General features: G+C 35.8%; 1 protein-coding gene across 2 annotated transcripts; it reads right to left on the bottom strand.

The window, feature by feature from the left end:
* Window positions 1–9,904: 9,904 nt before the first annotated feature.
* LOC110697990 (probable prolyl 4-hydroxylase 10) lies at window positions 9,905–16,914 on the bottom strand. Of its 2 annotated transcripts, none has more exons than XM_021875388.1 (8): window positions 16,512–16,914; window positions 16,160–16,250; window positions 15,490–15,587; window positions 15,220–15,317; window positions 11,155–11,284; window positions 10,826–11,013; window positions 10,636–10,732; window positions 9,905–10,241 (listed from the first exon to the last, which is right to left on the bottom strand). In XM_021875388.1, exons 1-7 carry the CDS (start codon window positions 16,712–16,714, stop codon window positions 10,659–10,661), a joined length of 882 nt encoding a protein of 293 aa, XP_021731080.1. In that variant the 5' UTR covers window positions 16,715–16,914; the 3' UTR covers window positions 9,905–10,241; window positions 10,636–10,658. The 2 variants fall into 2 exon arrangements, with proteins under 2 accessions (XP_021731080.1, XP_021731081.1); XM_021875389.1 differs by having other exon boundaries at window positions 16,160–16,247; window positions 16,512–16,913.
* Between the last annotated feature and the right edge of the window lie 1,510 nt (window positions 16,915–18,424).

Here is an 18,424-nt window from a genome sequence, read left to right as displayed (position 1 = left end):
TATTTGTTTTCGGTCTGGGATTTCTGCAAGAAAGGAGGTTAACGTTGGGTTGGCTGGAGGGAATGATGGGGTTCTTCGACTTGCAGATGTGTTACTTTATTCCTGGGATAGAGGCCTTGATGTGTGTGTTGACTTGACGGGGTCTTCTCCTTTAACACAATTTGGGTTAACTGATTTCGTTCCTGGTCGTGTTGTGTCGGTTGCTGCTCAGCAGAAGCGGGACAAGTATGGGGAGCGTTGCAGAGCTATTGGTTATGGTTTTCTTCCTTTCTCCTTTTCTTCATTGGGGGAATTAGAGAAGGATGTCGTTGCGTTGCTGAAACGGATTCAGGCGTTCGTTAGGACTCAGGATATTGGTGCTCGTGCAACTGCTCACATCTTCAGCAGGATCGGGTTCGCTATAGCTAGAGGCGTGGGGGCCCAGATTGTATCTCGACTCCCCACTAATTTCTTGTAATTTATTTGACTTTGTAGGTTTTTGAAATTTTATAATAATAATAATAATAATAATAATAATGGTGTACAAAAATTATTTAAATAAATAATGATAATGAGGCTTATTGCATCCCCGTATACAAATGACCATTTATAATCGTATTTTTAAAATTAATTTGTCATCGGTGTTTTTTCGTTTTTATTTTTATTTTTTATTTTTTTATTTTTTGAATTAGCACAAATGCACTGTTGTCCATATCAAATTAAATTAACAACAATCTTTCCATCAAAAAAAAACACAATTTTCTTAGTGATCAAGCTAGTTATTGCAAAAATTAATTAGCCATACATTAGTACAAGGTTTCTTTTCCTAATTTCTAGGAAAGGACGAATTTAACTTAGATGGAAGTTTTATGGTATCTATATTATATACAAAGTAATCACCAAAATTATCCCAAAAGTACACGTGTCATATCCACAGCAAAAAAATTTCCGGATTTTTTTTTATTTTTTCCTTAAGTAAATAACATGATAAAAAATTTAATGAATATAAACTTGCGATAATTTATAAAAATATTTTAAATTATAACTAACCCGAGATTTTTAAAAGTAGACATTGAATAAATTCAAATGTTTTTTTAAAAATGTACAATAATTATTTACAAGTCTTGTTTTTATGAATCTGTGCATTGCACAAGGCAAAAATTAGTTTTTGAATAATTCGCAGGGACATAAAAAGGGAGCCCTAGTTTATCACGAATCAAGTGGCAAAATTGTAAATAAATCAACTAAAATGTCAAGTCAACATGACAAATTCATAATTATGTCAACATCTATGGAGCTCATATTTAATAAAAAAAAATGTTGATTTATTTACCGTTTTACGCAAGATGATAAACTTGTATTTTCTTCATAAAGAGTGGAGAACTTGTATCAAATTGTACAAAGCTTTTTTGAGGGAACAAAGCAATTTAATTTAAGAGTGCTTAAGCATACACTACTAGAAAACAGTCAATCAACGATGGACAAAATCCGTCGGAAAACCCTGAAATTCCGTAGGAAATGCCCATTTCCGACGGAATACACCGTCGCATTAGTAGGAATTTTGCGATATTCCGTCGGAAAGGTCCATTCCGACGGATTTTGTTCTGTCGGCGCTTTTGTTGACTTGAATTGAAATTCCGTTGGAGTTGGAGATGTTCCGACGGAAATTTCCGTTAGAGTTGGGGATGTTCCGACGGAAATTTCCGTCAGAAGGGGTATATTCCGACGGATATTTCCGTCGGAAAAGTTAAAAAAATAAAAAAAACCCCGACACACCCACCCAGACCACTCAACACACCCACCCAGACCACCCACCCACCACCACGCCCACCCAGACCACCCCAACCCCCACCCAGACCACCCCTACCCACCACCACGCCCACGCCCACCCCCACCCACCACAACGCCCACCCAGACCACCCCCACCCCCACCCCCACCCCCACACCCACCCAGACCCTAACCCACTATACTAACCCAGAAAATCGAAAACCCAGGAACTTGAAAACCGAGAAAATCGAACCCCCACCCAGAATAAAAAAAAAAAAAAACCGAAAAAAATCATTAAAAAAATGAGCAGAGGAAAGGAAAATTGAGTTCGTCGAATTGAACAAATCTAATATACAGAAAAATTGAATATATACAAATAAAAACAATCAGATCTAACCACAAATTAAAGAACAAAATCCGAACAAAAAAAATAAAAACAAAAACATATACAAATCTAAAATCAAAATCTGAAAAAAAAACCAAAAAAAATTACAAAAAAAGTTCTTCAAATTCCGGTGAAAAAATTTCTTCAAAGTTCTTCAAATTCCGGATGCTATTTTGTTCTTCAAAGTTCATCGTTTTTGGGCTGGTGCTAGTTTTGGTTGATGAGAGAGAAGAGAAAAGGAGGAGGAGGAGAAGCCAATCGAAAATAGAGAAGAGAAGGAGAAGAGATCAGAGGAGGAAGGAGGAGAGAGATTACGGGGAGAAGAAGGAGGAAGGAGAGGAGAGAGAAAGGAAAAAGAGGCAGAAGAGAGGAGAAAGAAAAGAAAAATGAAAGGGGAGAGGGATTAGGGTTTTCGGGTTTTTATGTTGTTTTTTTTTAAATAAAATTCCGACGGAAATTCCGTCGGAAATTTTCGACGGAATAATAATTTGTCGGAATATTTGGGATTTTCGAGGGAATATTTCCGTCGCAAGAATTCCGACGGATTTTCCGTCGTAACCTACCTTTTCCGACGGAATTTTCTGACAGACCCTAATTCCGTCGGAAAGTTTGAATTTTCCGACGGAATTTAGGTCCGTCGAAACAATTCCGTTGAAAAACGGTCTATTTCTAGTAGTGATAGTCTTCCCAAAAGAAACATGTGAGTGTCAACATTGAAAAAAATTAGTGATCATAGGGTTATTTTACCTTTTAAATTTACTAGGGCAGTTAACACCCGTGATGCGCACGCCATAGCTAGTCATATATGAAATTTCTTTCAGTTTAACTTTACATCACTATTTAGTTATTGACAGCATAATGAGAACAAATTTATTTATGGGTATAAATATTCGCGCATTATTCTTAAGAGTTCTAAAAAAAAGGGTAATTATCATTAATGAGGGTAAATAAGTAAATAAACATTTTAGATGTTATAATTGTCCAAACACTATTCATTAAAAAAAACTTGTACATATTAATGAGGGTATTTATGTAAATACATATTTAAAGGGTATAATTGGCATCACACTATTCATAAGAGTAATCTTATACTTCATCCGTTCCAAATTAAATGACACGTTTATAATCACGCTTGCCAATGCATAAGCTCAATCGTAAATATCTCTCATTATCAATAAGTAAAATTATAAAAACTTAAAATTTTGAAAATACATACACATTAAGAGGATTCCAACAAGATTCTCACATGACTATGTAATTTCTTATATTTAAATCACAAAAGCTAGTTAAAATAACATTTGTGAATAGTGTCAAAGTCAAAACGTGTCATATAATTTGAAACGGAAGAAGTACTTTTTATAAGGTAGGGATTACTATGTGAGCGAAGATAGTATACATTAATAGTACAAAATATTGTTACTAATTTTAAAATGTGGACTTTAATTGATTTAATTTATTTTGACTAAAGTTATTTCATTTGAACTATCTCATAATAGCTGAATATATTTTTTCAAAAAAAAAAAAAAAGAAAAAAATTAAGGTTGTCTAAATTGTCTTTTTTTTTTTTTTTTTTTTTTTTAAAAAAAAAAAAACTCCCAAAGGACACTAGTTTTCATTAAATATTGTTATACAGATTCTTCAAAAAAAAAAAAATTATACGGAACCTATAATTATAGCTGTCAAAAGCTAACCCGACCCGAAAAATTTACCCGAACTCGATCATGACCTAACCTGTTTGAACCCGAGAAATTGGTGACCCGAACCCGATATGACCCGACCTGAAACCAACCCGAGACCCGAGTTAACCTTAGGATTCTTGACCCGAACCCGAACATAACCCGACCTAAGATGACCCGACCCGAACATAACCTGTCAATTATTGACCTGAACTGAACCCGACATGAACCGGAGATTGACCCACACCCGTTTTCACCCGTTGAAATTCGAAATCAACCCAACCTATTACTAACCCGACCTGAATTCAAACCGACCTGGATTGAACCCGACTTGTTACTAATCCGATTCGAATTCAACCCGACCCGTTTTTAACTCGACCCAAACTTGATGTAACCCGACCAGAATAGTAATGCAATTAACTCAAATTGACCCGAACCGAGCCAACTCGACCCAAACACTCAAATTGACAAATCTACCTTTAACATTGCTTACACATTGATTCCTTAAATCAACTTTCCCACACAACACACATATCTTAACTCTTATACTCTTATCTAATATAGCTAGTAATCTAGTTTAACACATTAATGCTTTAAAATGTTTCCTTAATGAAGCTAGCTAATTGAGAAGGATTGTAATCCGAATCATAAAGCTAATAATAAAGAATTGAGTATAAAATTGGCACAACCAAATTAACGTCAACACCTTATATTTGATTTATCAATGTCGTCATATTTCAACTATGTATCACGGTACCAGACCATCCAAACTCGTATTTGAACTTATATGAAATTATTTATCCTAAAATAATTGAAAAAATGTAGTTTAAACTTGTTAGCTTGAATATGGGCTTATCTGAAATTATTTCTTTTACAATAAATGAAGAAATTGATAATGATTAAACGTGAATGTCTATACATGAACTATTAAAAATGTACCCGAACCCGATATACCCCGACCTGAAATCAACCTGAGACCCAGATTAACCCAACATTTAAGACCTGAACCCGAACATAAACCGACCTGGAAATGACCCGACCTATTATAACCCGCAAATTAAATTATTGACTTGAACTGAACCCGAGAATGACCCTAACTCGTTTTAACCCGTTAAAACCCGAATTAAACCCGATCTATTATTCACCCGATCCGAATGTAACCCGACCCGTTATTGACCCGACCTAAACCCGACCCAAACTCGATAAGATATATGACCCGACTCAAGCATGACCCAATACGAACCCAATCCGCATAGGTTATGACATTAACCCAAATTGACCCGACCCGAGTTAATCTGACTCACACTAACCCGACCCGTTTACACGAATTGACAGCTCTACACGAATTGACAGCTCTACCTATAATTCACAAATAACAACTCAAAAAAAAAAAAAAAGGTTAACTAAAACAAACAAGAATCTATCTTCAAAAGGCTAAGAATCTAAATACATAAATATAAAAATTCAACACATTCTCGATTTATTACATCATACAAGTTTATGAGTTTATTCATTGCTTCATTCGTATTTTCAGAGGAATAATTTTTAAGTGATAACTTTGTAACCTAAATCTGTTCAATTATAGTCATGCACAACTTGAATACTAGGAAACATAGATGGTTTAATCGAGAAAAAAAAATAAAAATTGAAAACTTATAAAGCAAAAGATATTGGGTCTAACACTCTCACCATCCCCAATGGTGGATCGGATGGCAGCCCCTTCGTCCCCTTGAAAGAAACGACTAAGGTTCACTCAGAGGATGAGAGGTTTAGGACCCACTGTTGCGATTATTACGAAACGGAGGGAGTAAACCTGGGCACGGGCCGGGGTGGCCCGCGTGTCGCCCAGCACGGCCCGCCTTTCGACGCAGCCCGGCACGGCCCGACCCCAGGCACGGCACGGCACGCCAATTGAACTTCGTGCCACGGGTCGTGCCACGGACAACCTTGTGGGTTTCCAGGCACGGCCCGGCACGAGCACGGCCGTGGCCCGGCGTGCTGGCACGTGGCACGGTGTTGGGCACGTCACGCAGGCACGAGGCACGGCCCAGCACAACACGACCCGCGTGCCTACCGTTTAAAACGGTAATATTACCATTTTCAATAGCCATTAACGGCTAGTTTTTGGCCAATTAGCTCCCCAAAAATTCTATTAATTCCCACCTCCATTTACTTCCCAAATCACAAAATCACAATCTCTTCTTCTTATCTCTTAATCTCTTATATTCTCTAAATCTCTAATAATCCTTATTTTCTTAAATTCTCTAATTATTTTCCTAATATCGGAAAAAATTAAAAAGTTCGTAATCGTAATTAGTGGATCGTTGAAGCACGGTTGTAAGATCTAAACTAATCTTTAATTTATTATTGTTTTATTGTTATTATTAGAATAATCTTGTTTAATTATTATTGTTGTTAATTGTTATTGTTGTTGTTATAATTGTTGTTATTAATTATTATTATTGTTACAATTATTGTTATTATTTATTTTTGTTGTTATTGTTATTGTTATAGTTGTTGTTATTAATTATTATTATTTATATTTTTATTGTTAAAATTGTTGTTATTAATTATTATTATTATAGTTAACCACTTTTTATTAAAAAATTAATTGTTAATTAAGGCATCAAACAACCCATCATCTAGGTCTAGGGGGAAAGGCCGACTTACCCGTAATAGTAGTTCTAGGGAACCACCAAATACAACGAGCCCCCAAATTCCGAGTCCAACCAATGACCCCACTTACTTCCCCCCGGGCTATGAGCCATATAATATGTCGGGATTTCCACCACCACCACCAAACCAATTTCCACCACCACCACCAAACCAATTTCCACCATCAAACCAATATCAAAATCCACAACAATTCCCACAATTCGGTCAATTCCCACCTAATTATTTTGGTGATCAACAAAACTATTATTCTAGCCAAAGTAGCCAAGAAAGTACCCAAATTCCCTCCGGTTCTACCCCTTCTACTACTAATACTAACCCAAACACACATCATGAATGGTTAACCGAAAGTGAGATGGTACTTTTGAAAAACCGAAGCAGTGAGGTATGGCGTCATTTCGTCCTAAATAAACAGGGCCAAACATATGCAAAATGTAAAACATGTAATGGTGTATTCACGGCATTTTCCAAATCCGGGACGGGACACTTAACTATACACATGAAAGCTTGTGCAAAACCAGCTAGTGATCCAACCCAGCCCAAAATTTCCCAATTCCATCCATACGGCTTTACATACAACTATGAGAGGGATAGGGATGAACTAGGAAAAATGATAGTACACGCCGAACAACCTTTTCTTTTCTCGGAAAGTGACCCATTCAACACCTACATTAACAAATCACTACAACCCCAACATAAAAGAATCTCTAGGAAAACCGTTCGTTCCGCCGCAATGAAAAATTTCCTAGAGTACAAAGTCCGGTTACAAGCCGAATTGAGTAACCTTAACTGTAGAGTATCTTTAACAGCCGATTCTTGGGATAGTGGTTATAAATATCACTATTTATGTGTGACTTGCCATTGGGTAGATGATCAATGGTTGTTACAAAAAAGAATAATACATTTCAAAATGCTGGAATACCCACAAACTGGCATTAACATTGCTCACCATTTAATGCAAGCAATAGACGAATACAACCTTCGAGATAAAATGATGTCTATGACTTTTGATAATGCAACCTCTATGACATACACAGCTAATCTTATCAAACAAAACTTAACCGATGTACTATTAGACGGTGAAACTCTTCATACTAGATGTGTTTGCCATGTACTTAACTTATGTGTACAGGATGGAGTTCGGGCAATTGGCCCATACTACAACAAAATTAGAGATGCTATTATGTCTATTAATAGCTCTAACATGAGATACCAAGAATGGAAGAGTTTTCTAAAACAACAAAAGATAAGGGTAATAAAAATTAGAACCGATTGCCCAACTAGGTGGAATTCCACCTATGACATGTTAACAAAGGCAATTGAGTACAAGGGCCCGTTAACATTATTTTACAACCAAAAATTTCCACAAAATGCTTTGTACGATGATGATTGGAATAACTGTGAAAGATATATGCAATTTTTACAGTTATTATATAACATGACGTTTTGTTTTTCTACTGTTTACAATCCTTGTGCTCAAAACTTTCTTTCTAATGCATGCTTACTCGCCCAACTTTTCGCTGATCATCGCAATCAAAGTGATTATGATCAGTATCTTCCAGCAATGGAAACAAAGTGGCGTAAATATTATAGTGAAATTCCTTTGATTTATATTTTTGCTTCCATATTAGATCCTAGGCAAAAGTATGAAAACACATTTATGTTAGTTGACATTTACTTTCAATGCATGTTTCTTGACGATGATGTAGAAAACTATAAGACTAATGTGAAGGATCAGTTTTTTGCTTTATATAGAGTCTATGAAGCCAAATATGGCACCGTTCCTCGCTCAGGGCCTTCCCAACCATCCAAAAACGTAAGTAAGAAGGCCAAACATTTATTTTCACAAGCTACTAACTTGATTTCAAGGTTTTCAGGTGATTCATCAATCAGGAGAACGCAAAGCGATGTCTTGGAGTTGCAGATGTACCTGAGTTACGACTTCACCAAAGGCATGGACGACGATGAGATAAACAGCCTCGACCTCCTTGCATGGTGGAAACAACAAAGCTCGAAGCATCCAACTTTGGCGGCAATGGCACTAGACATTCTTGCTATCCAAGTTTCCTCCGTCGCCTCCGAACGAGCTTTCAGCGCATCCGGAAGGGTTTTAAACGATAGAAGAACAAGTCTAAAACCCGAAACACTAGAAATGTGCGTGTGTTTCAAAGATTGGTTGGATGCGGAAAATCGCTCACAAGACCGTTCTTACGACCATAACGACAACGAAGAAGGAACCTCCGCTTCCGACCGTTCGGGTTCGGCTAGTTCCCAATCTATCCAATTAGCCGATGACCTTGAAGGCGAAGGCGAAGACGAAGACGAAGACGAGCAAGAAGAAGGAGAAGAAGAATAGACAATTATTGTATATTGTACGATTTTAATCATTATCAAATATCAATTTTATCATTTTCCAATTTTTGTTTAATACCATCATTGTACGATTTTTATCATTGTTATCATTGTACAATTTTCTCAACTCAAGTAATAATAATATAAAGTACGCATTATTCACATCCAAAGTCCAATTTGCCTTTTTTCCCCATTTTGTTACAATTTGTAAATTCATATTAAAAAAAATAAAATTATACCAATTACTAATACAAAATTATATTTAATAAATCATAAACATTAAATTTTAAAGTAATAGTATAAAGTAAATATATAAATATAAATATTGAATATACAAAATTATAAAACATAAATATTCAACTTATAATTATAAAACTTATAACTTAATAACTTATAAGTTATAACCTTATAACTTATAAAACTTAAAACTTAATAACTTATAAGTTATAACCTTATAACTTATAAAACTTATAATTATAATTTTATAACTTATATACATTATAATATAAGTTATAATGTTGTCACTTATTTTTTTTTTAAAAAAAAAAAAAATAAAAAAAAAATCTGGAAACTGCCACCAGCCCGCCAGCCAGCACGCAGGCCGGCACGGCACGAGCCCGCCAGGCACGAGGGCCGTGCCAAGCCATGGGCTGGCTTGTGAGAATGGTCGGCACGGCACGGCACGACTTTCTGGGCACGACGGCACGGCACGCCGGAGCCCGTGGCCCGCCAGGCACGGCCCGGCACGATGCCCAGGTTTAGGATGGAGTATATGATTTTGTGTGAAAACTTATTTAGATTTAGGGCCTGTTCTCTTCAGCTTAATTTCAGTTCAGTTCAGTTCAGCTTTAATCAGTTCAATTCAATTCCTAATTTCCTTCGCTTATAAACAATTTACTTCAGCTCTACTCAGTTTAGTTCAGCTTCAATCAGTTCAGTTCAGCCCAGTTCAGTAAATCAGACAGACCCTTACTTTGCTTGAACTTAACTTGATACGGAGTATAAAATAAAACAAGCAAACCCTTTGTAATTATACTAACATCTCCTATACCCAAGAAATGACTGAACTTGTGAAGAAAGGTCGGGTGTTTCATTTCTATTTTGATTTTTGCAGCTCAAAACTCAAAAGTAAGTGACCGCATGTTTATGAATTACAACTTTTACAAGCATATCAGATCCTCTACATTATATAGTTATACAATATTTTTCAAAACTTATTCTATGAGTAAAAATTAATACAGATTTGAGTAACAGATAAAATACAGTGTAAAATCAATTCAAACATCAAAATTGTAAGCTTCCTTTTAATATGGCCAAGTTGGCGCCTCATGATTCAGCAATAGTTAACAATCTATTGGGTAATTGATACACATAATACAGCAACTAGTTAATTGACATCGAATGTGACCTGCAACAAACATGAATAGTGAACCTTTAAGTATATGGTTGTTAGGGACAAAACAGGCTTAGATAAATGGAAAAGGCAAAGAAGGCAATGTATTCATTTATTTAGATTTAAACGAGGGAAGTAACCTGTGGCCAGGATTTGCATGAAGGGAAGTATTCACTTGGACACCAGAAATATGAAACTAGCTATTGCCTTTCATTTCAGGGCAACTAAAAAAGGAAAACCCAGCAGACCAATTCACAACTTGTGTCCATGTTCATATTATTTACTTTGCATCAAGAAGTGTCATTGAAAACGACCAAAAAATAATCACATTGCTGAACATGGGTGCATGCATGCGAGAGAGAGAGAGAGAGATCAGGATAGAAAGTAGTGGTAAAACAAAGTGTATTACCTTTTAACAGATCAGTTGAAGATTCAAGAGTGGTATGCATTGACACGAATCCATTTTGTAGCTGACCACTTGTTCCCTTTAATCACAGGGCAACCACCTGAAACAAGGATGGACAAAGCAGATCATATGGTAGAGCTGCAAGAGGAGTATGCAGAGAGGGGTGTTGTATAGCAAAAAAAAAAAAACCAACCATGCAAACTTAAGGGGTCCAGAGAGGCATCAGGCTTCATGCTCCAAAACAGCAAAGCATCACCCCTATTTGGTTTGACCGAAAGACCTTCTTTACCACATTTAGATAACTCGTTCCAATAAGGTACAGCACTGATGTTTCCTTTTGCAGAGGGAAACACTGTCTCACCCCCTTCTTCAACATCAGAGCTATAAAGTGTAGCAGAATTTAATTCACAAGTTATAAATTAATATTAAAGAGACTAATTAAGACATCATTTTACATAAATTGTGAGAGATGAGCCATGCAACACAAAAAGGAGAATGAAAAAAAATGGAGGAAGGACTTACAGATACATGAGAACAGTGGCTATCCGTTGACCTCCATTGGCAGTGCTGTAGTCTTCCAAAAAGTAGTCAAAGTGAGGCTCGTACCTTTGTCCAACTTCGTAGTGAAGAACTTGAAGACCTTCACCGTGATCTGTGGATAACACCATCAGACAATAAAAGGTTACTAGTCTAGATTGCAAATGACACTCAGAAGCTAAATGTATGAATCAGAAAGTTAAACAAAATGTGTGGAGCATCTAGGCATTGCCAGAATATTCTCAAGTACAAAGTATTTCTTTCAGAGAGTCATAGGCTCATAGTTTGACCCCTATATATCATACCAAATTTATCACTAAGGGAACATGACATTGACCAATGACAATATCAATATCACATCTCTATATGTTACATTCAAGATAAGTAAGAAACAATGGAAAACTAATATGTATCAAAGCACAAAAGCACTGACATAGCAATTTTTTTCCATAAATCAAGAAAGTTTTAGCTATGTGCTAAGCAGCCATCCCACTCCCTGTTCCCAACTCCTGATTTGGTACTCGTTGGGCTAGTATGGCCTTTTCAAGAGAAAATCCCATTAGAATTTGACTAACAGTGGTCTTCTTGAATGATTATGAGCCAATGAGCCTCAAATATAGTCCAGTCGTGATGGACAAGGTCTTTGACTACAACACAACATTTTATAGAATCATTCAGGATCACTTATTGGAGACAATTCAGGCTACTGCTACAATAAACAACACATGGCTATCAACTAGCCCAACTTCTTTTTCTTTTCAAAGGCAGGTCTCCAAAAGATGTTATCAGGAGAAATTATATATAGAATGTCTCATGAAAGAACTTTAGTTTGTATGCATTTGAATTACTTGCTAAGAATATTTTCTTCATAGCATTGAGGTGTATTAATTTAGTTCCGGTTCCAGTTAGCAAAGGATGTCAAGTAGAAAGCAGTGTCTAAGTTTCTGAGTTTGTGAGCGAGCAAGTTTGCATAAAACTAACCCCTTCCTTCTGGTCATAAAAGCAAAAGAGTTTTCAAATACGAGGTAGAAAATAGATTCTTAGTCACTCACTTTGCAACTTGTGAGTGGGTAAGTGCGCGAGCAGCTAACGACTCCCCCTACTCACCAATTCCCCCCACCCTACCCCAATTTAGATCAATCCTGAGTTCCTGACTTTACCTATTGGAATAACCAATAACCAATGCTTCTACTTCCTAATAATACAAATGGCTACTGAGAGTACTTGATGTGGATCCCTCAAGACTCACAAGGCTCCCAATCTATAATAACATATTGGATCTTCGGATCTAGCAAGAAGCCAAGAACTAAAGAATTTAAACGAAAATTAAAGTTAGAATACTCTAATTCTCGCGAAAATAGAGGGTCTCTTCCTTGATGTTTTTGATTAACAATCAAACAAGCAACGCTCAAAGGCACCAAAATCTATATTGGTATGCATCCATATTTATAGGGTGAAAAACCATACAAAAATAAGATAGGAAACTAATAATCATAATCCATAATCCTAAGAAAAGATAGAAACTAGGAATCCTAATCCTAATTTATCTCCTAGTCATTTTCGTAACCAACTACTAATTCTATCCTAACATGACTGAATTAAACAAATAATTATCCTAATAACTAAAACCGTTAAAGCATAAAAATAAGAAAACCCTTAGTGAAAGGTAAAAACCCATAGGCAAAAATCCTAGTAACTAATAATAACTAAAGGATAGTGTAGGTTCTCAAAAAACTCCATGAATCTTCAAGATTTGCAAGAAAATCGCAAAATTCTTTACAAACAATTTACAATTGAACATTCCAAGAGTCTTCAAGATAACCCATATTGGACGATTGCTCCCGCATCAGTACTCCAGTCCAACATCTTTATTTTTCTCAAGGTTAGGTCTCCAAAAAACATTGTCTGGAGAGTATACGAATGGAGCTATATAACTTTAACCTTTGAATTGCTTGCTAAGAATCCATTTCTCACTGTATTAGGACTATATTACGCTGTCTACTTCTTTAGCTCTGGCTCAAGACAGTATAAGATTTGTTAAACTGAAAGTAGAGTTCTTAGTCACTGGTTGGTGATCAGAGAAGTTTGCGCAAATTTGTCACATCTAACTCATCCCTTCCTTCACTGCTCTGCCCACTCAAAAAATGACATGGTTCATAAAACAAAAGTATTGGCCAGTGGAGAAGCCATAAGGAAATAGTTTAGGAAGTTTGCTATCATTGTTTTATGTTCATTACTTCATTGAGTATAAACTAGCATCCATCATCCTAAATCAATTGAAAATTCATATTCACAAATCCAACTACAATATAATTCATCATAATTTGCAGCTAGCAAAGTCAAAATGAAGAGCTGATGGGGTATTGTAAAATATAAAAATAAAAATAAATCGTTACAGTAGATTTAGAGAGTTTTTGCTATTAGGTATGCCCTAGATCAGAAAATATTTTCTCAAAAAGCGACCCATTCTTTTACAGACCAAAACCATGCATGCTTCATTTGCTCATGTCCAGTTAAAAAATAATAGATATCACTAACTGGAATATTTAATCAGGACACGTAATACTGTAAAAGTTGGCTCTCGATTACCACACATAGTAGATTTTCTATACCATTTAGAAAAAACAGCGGTAGATAGGGAAGGATATGGTAGATAAAAGTGGGAAATGTCTTCCTCATATAGCAAAAGGAACAAAAGCAAGGATAGATGGTAAACTTATGTACAGAACGAACACAGAACAATCAAGCACAATTTTAATGGTATGGACTATTACATGGATTACACCAAACCTAAGAGCCACAAAGTTGATTAGGGCATAGCTTTCATGAATCAAAAAAGTAAAAGATCTAAAGTTGAAGTTGTTGCACTTAGACTAGTTTAGACTCATTTAATACCTATACAGTGATGGCACGAGTCTCAAAAAATGTACATGCAATTGCAATATACAGTAGGGTCAACAGGTTCTTGGCAAGCTTCCTAAAGTTCCCTCAATCCATAAAATTAGGAACCAAGGTGGCTAAGGAGATTTAGAGTAATCAGTAAAATCAAAGGCCAAAGGTTGCTCATCACCAGTAGATATCTACCCTGTCCAGGATGCTCTAAAAAGAAAGCAATTAAGTTTAGTATCTTCAACTGTTAGTCAACCTATGAGAACTGTTACTTTCATGCCATAGGTCCCAGCTTACTTTCAAGTTTCAACAAGTAGATTCTTAAAAATTAAGGATTATGATGGTGAGGGATACATTGTCCCTTATTCTAATAATATATAGGGCACGGGAAGGGAAAGGAAATGGATGGATCCATTTTCTTTTCCCTATTGATAAACTACATCCCTCCCTTGTTGGAGAGCTTTGGAAGGAAACTGAAGGTCGCTCTTTCCATTCCCTCGCCTTCCTTTCTTTTCCCTCTTATTCCTTCCCTCTTATTCCAAACAAGATAGAAACTTAACAATTCAAATTCCAATACCTCGGCCCCAAAACGGATAAAGAAATTAAATTAAAATACTTCCATCGTTTCAATAAAATTGCAACACTTCACATTTCACGCTTGCAAATTCATAAATTGAGGCAAATCTAAAAAGATCTTACATGACTATAGTTTTCTTTAACCATAAATCGTAAAAGTTAGGTAAAGTAAAGTATGTAAACAGTGCATAAGTCAAAGAAGTGTTACAAATTCATAAATCGAGGTGAATTTAAAAAGATCCCACATGACTACAATTTTCCTTAATCATAAATCATATAGGTAAGTCAAAGAAAAGTATGTGAATAGTGCATGAGTCAAAGTAGTGTTGAAATTTTAGTGAAACAGAGGAAGTATAAAATAAGCTTCAAAAAGGAGCCTTAGAAGAGTTACTTAATTTGCCAATACGAGGTTGGGTACGGGTAGACAATTCACACTACCTAACTTATTTAATTAGACCAAAAATGAAAAATGTACCACTTTCCTTATAATTCATTATTTTTTGGTTCATGGTTCGCAGGGGAGTAGCATATTGAGTAACTATGGTTCTTATCAAACAATTACACCAAAATTTCTAAGCTTCATACCTACTGGAAGAAAAGTGAAATCTGCAATTCTCTGCTCTATGGTCCTGATGATCTTATCCCGACCTCTAGCAAGGAATGTTCCTGAACTAGTACGCACCCTACAAGAGAAGAAAATCAAAAATCTAATAAGATAAGTAGACAGCAACCGAAAAAAGGAAAACACTATGAGATAGGCATCATAAAATGGCAGCAATTTTTTAAATGAGAGGAAACAAGAGAACTAGGGATAACAAAGACTAGAGAATGGAGAGGGAATATAGAAATTTGTGCCTGCTGTCTTTACTCTTGCCGGTTTGCTCATCAACAACTTGTAACTTTTCCATGCGAGGTGAGGCAAGTTTGATAAGGTACTCACATTCTTCCTTAGACTGCCAAGGACCAAAGATTTGATTAAGCTTTCAATATCTTTTTAACTATCAAAGAATTCAATCTATTAGACTGCCAAAATCAGATACTTCAGTATGCGTTCAATTCCTTCCATTAATGTAACTTGACGAAGCACCAAAAGTTCCTTCCAATGATGCATTATAATGTAGTGAAACAAGGTGCATTATGTCTCAACCAATAATCCATAACTTTCAATTAAGCTCCAACGAAAACCAAAACAAGGAACAACCTCAGATAAAAACTTATACTAGTGTAATTCTCCACATCAATTCTCAATGATAAAAACTCCATCGATCCAGCTTATGAAACACATTTTCCACACATTAAAAACCCCAAAGTAACCAGCAAACGGACATAGATATAATTCAATCATAGCACATGTAAGAAATATAATAACAAAAACATAATAAATCAATAACATATATTGAATATAAACTTGTAGTTGTATACATTGACCATCATAACTTTTGCTCAATTCTAAAGAAAATGAAAAAAAAAAAAAAAAAAAAGTCAACTTTAACTGGAAATGAAGTAAATAATTTTGAACACATACCAAGAAATTATGATAAACAAAAGCTCTAGGCTCCCAAGATAGTAATTCAACCCATTGCTGATCTCTTTCTTTGCTCACATGATCAGCCCTGCTAACAACATAAAATCAATTTAACAAAAACCAAAGTAAAATCCAAAACCCGAAAACTCCAAAATTATCTCCTCGACTATCAATTTCAAAACAATAGTCAGTCTACAATTAGTTGTTGGATAATCAGGCGCAAAATCTACATACATTTCGGAGTGTTTATCAAAGAGATAAATTCAGCTGCCCTCGAAAAATTCGATCACATTGAATTAGCAATAATAATTGGAATTTCAATTCAAAATGAGAACATTGGTGAAATCAAAACCTGTGAACAGCATTATGAACGATGGAACTGAGATCATTAACTTGATGAGAAGCGGAAGGATTAATGCTGGGAATGGAGACAATTCCAAGAGCAAGAAGGATAAGAACGAGAACGGAGAACAAAAGAAATAATGCGAGTATGAGCGTTGACGATGGCGTTGACGATTTCCGAAGTAGAGGACGACCGTATTTTGCTTTCGCCATTGTTGAAAGCTTCGAGGTTTTTGGAATTGCAGAAACCCTAAGTTGATTGCATGAAGAAGAACATAAAAGATCTGAGGTGTTTTTGAGTTTGCAGGAAGAAGAAGAGTGGAGTTTGGGAAAGGAGAGAGAAGAGAGAGAGCATTAAATTTAATTCAACGAAGGAACTGAATTTCTTGTATTCAATTAATCAAATTCTATATTTCGAGGAATTGACGTTAAATGTGAATCTATATGGTACAGTACTCTGTCTGTTTCCCATTATCCTTTAGGCAGTACTGTACAAATATTATTTTGTATTTTTTGCCCGACTTGAAGAAATTATGATGCAATTACGGAGTACTTTATCTACCAAGTTAAGCTTGGTCTAGTATTAACGATTGTACTTTTCAAATTTAAGGTTGAGGGTTCAATCTCCACTCAATGACGGATCCAGGATTTACAAGTTGGTACTAATATACTATTACATTAATTTTATGATTTTCTTAAACTTAAAATGGAAGTTTTGGGGAAAACTTTAAAATTTGGTTATAATACAACTAGTCTCTTTAATTATAAACAATCAAAGAAACCGGTTATTATAGATAACCGGTCTCTTTGATACTGATACTACACTTTCAGAGCGTGAATAGCAGTACCAAAGAGACCGGTTATCTATAACAACAGGTCTCTTTGATATTTTTTTTTAAATTTCTTTTATTTTTTTGCTTGTAATGCACGTGCACCAGTGTGCACACACATAGATATGCCCATGTCCCCACTAGAGACACTTTGAGAATGGAGATCTCTTACCCTTCTCCCCTCACTCTTAAAGTGTCTAACCCGTAATTATCGAACCAAAAAAACCGTGAGGGTCTGAGTAATAATAATAATTAATAATTAGTATTAATAATAATAATAATAATACTCCCTCCGTCCCTTAATGATAGTCCCTTTTGGCCAAATTTTAGTCCCAAAATGTTCACCCCATTTGCTTTTCCAACAACCATTAATATTAATTTTTTTACCAAAATTCCCTCCAAATGCAACAATATTTATGCAAATTTAGCTTTCTAAATTTTTTGTTTTTCCATGTACTTTTATTACTTTCTCTCTGTACTTTTTTGCATACCCCGTGTAAATTTATCTTTCCAATGTACTTTTATAATGTTTATTAATTCCCGTGAAAATTGTCCATAAGGGGTGATCATTAAGAGACGGAGGGAGTTGTTTAGGGGAAATTTCCCCGCCACGTGGACCACTTAAGCACTGCCACGTGTCATCCACGTGGATCAATTAGAGTCTGCCACATGTCACCTCGTGAGGTCCAAAGTGGACCAATCAAGCCGCGACACGTGGCAGATAGATAGCCCATCATGTGGGGTTTCGTAGTGACCCGACACTACGCTGAAGGAAACCCACCAAGACCCGCCCCTTAATTAAAGCAATTAACAAGCATAATAAACTTAATCAAACAAGATTAAGAACAAGAATTATACCTTTGACGAGTGCTTCGCTCCCAAAGAGCTCTTACTTCAAAATCCCGAAAAGACGAGATCTCCGACGGATCGTACCCTCGACCCGACCCGAGCGTCCTAAGTCTTGAAGGTTAGTCAAGACCCGGACAAAATAATTATGAGTTTTACGAATCAAAGGTTTACTCTTTCTTAGAGTTGCCTTTTTAATTCCACTCAAGGTTGTTCATTTCCCAATACCCAAGCTTGGTATTTATAG

The sequence above is a fragment of the Chenopodium quinoa genome, unplaced genomic scaffold (genome assembly GCF_001683475.1).
Source record: "Chenopodium quinoa cultivar QQ74 unplaced genomic scaffold, ASM168347v1, whole genome shotgun sequence".
Taxonomy (NCBI): domain Eukaryota; kingdom Viridiplantae; phylum Streptophyta; class Magnoliopsida; order Caryophyllales; family Amaranthaceae; genus Chenopodium; species Chenopodium quinoa.
This window is presented reverse-complemented; position numbering and strand designations above follow the sequence as displayed.

What these genes read in the sequence shown, in the direction of transcription:
- LOC110697990 (XM_021875388.1), bottom strand. Translation starts at nt 16,714, where the DNA reads ATGGCGAAAGCAAAATACGGTCGTCCTCTACTTCGGAAATCGTCAACG. An exon ending in GTTCATAATGCTGTTCACAG is followed by an intron (nt 16,251 to 16,511) that starts GTTTTGATTTCA and finishes TTATGTTGTTAG; the next exon opens with CAGGGCTGATCATGTGAGCA. An exon ending in GCCACTGTTCTCATGTATCT is followed by an intron (nt 11,014 to 11,154) that starts GTAAGTCCTTCC and finishes TACACTTTATAG; the next exon opens with CTCTGATGTTGAAGAAGGGG.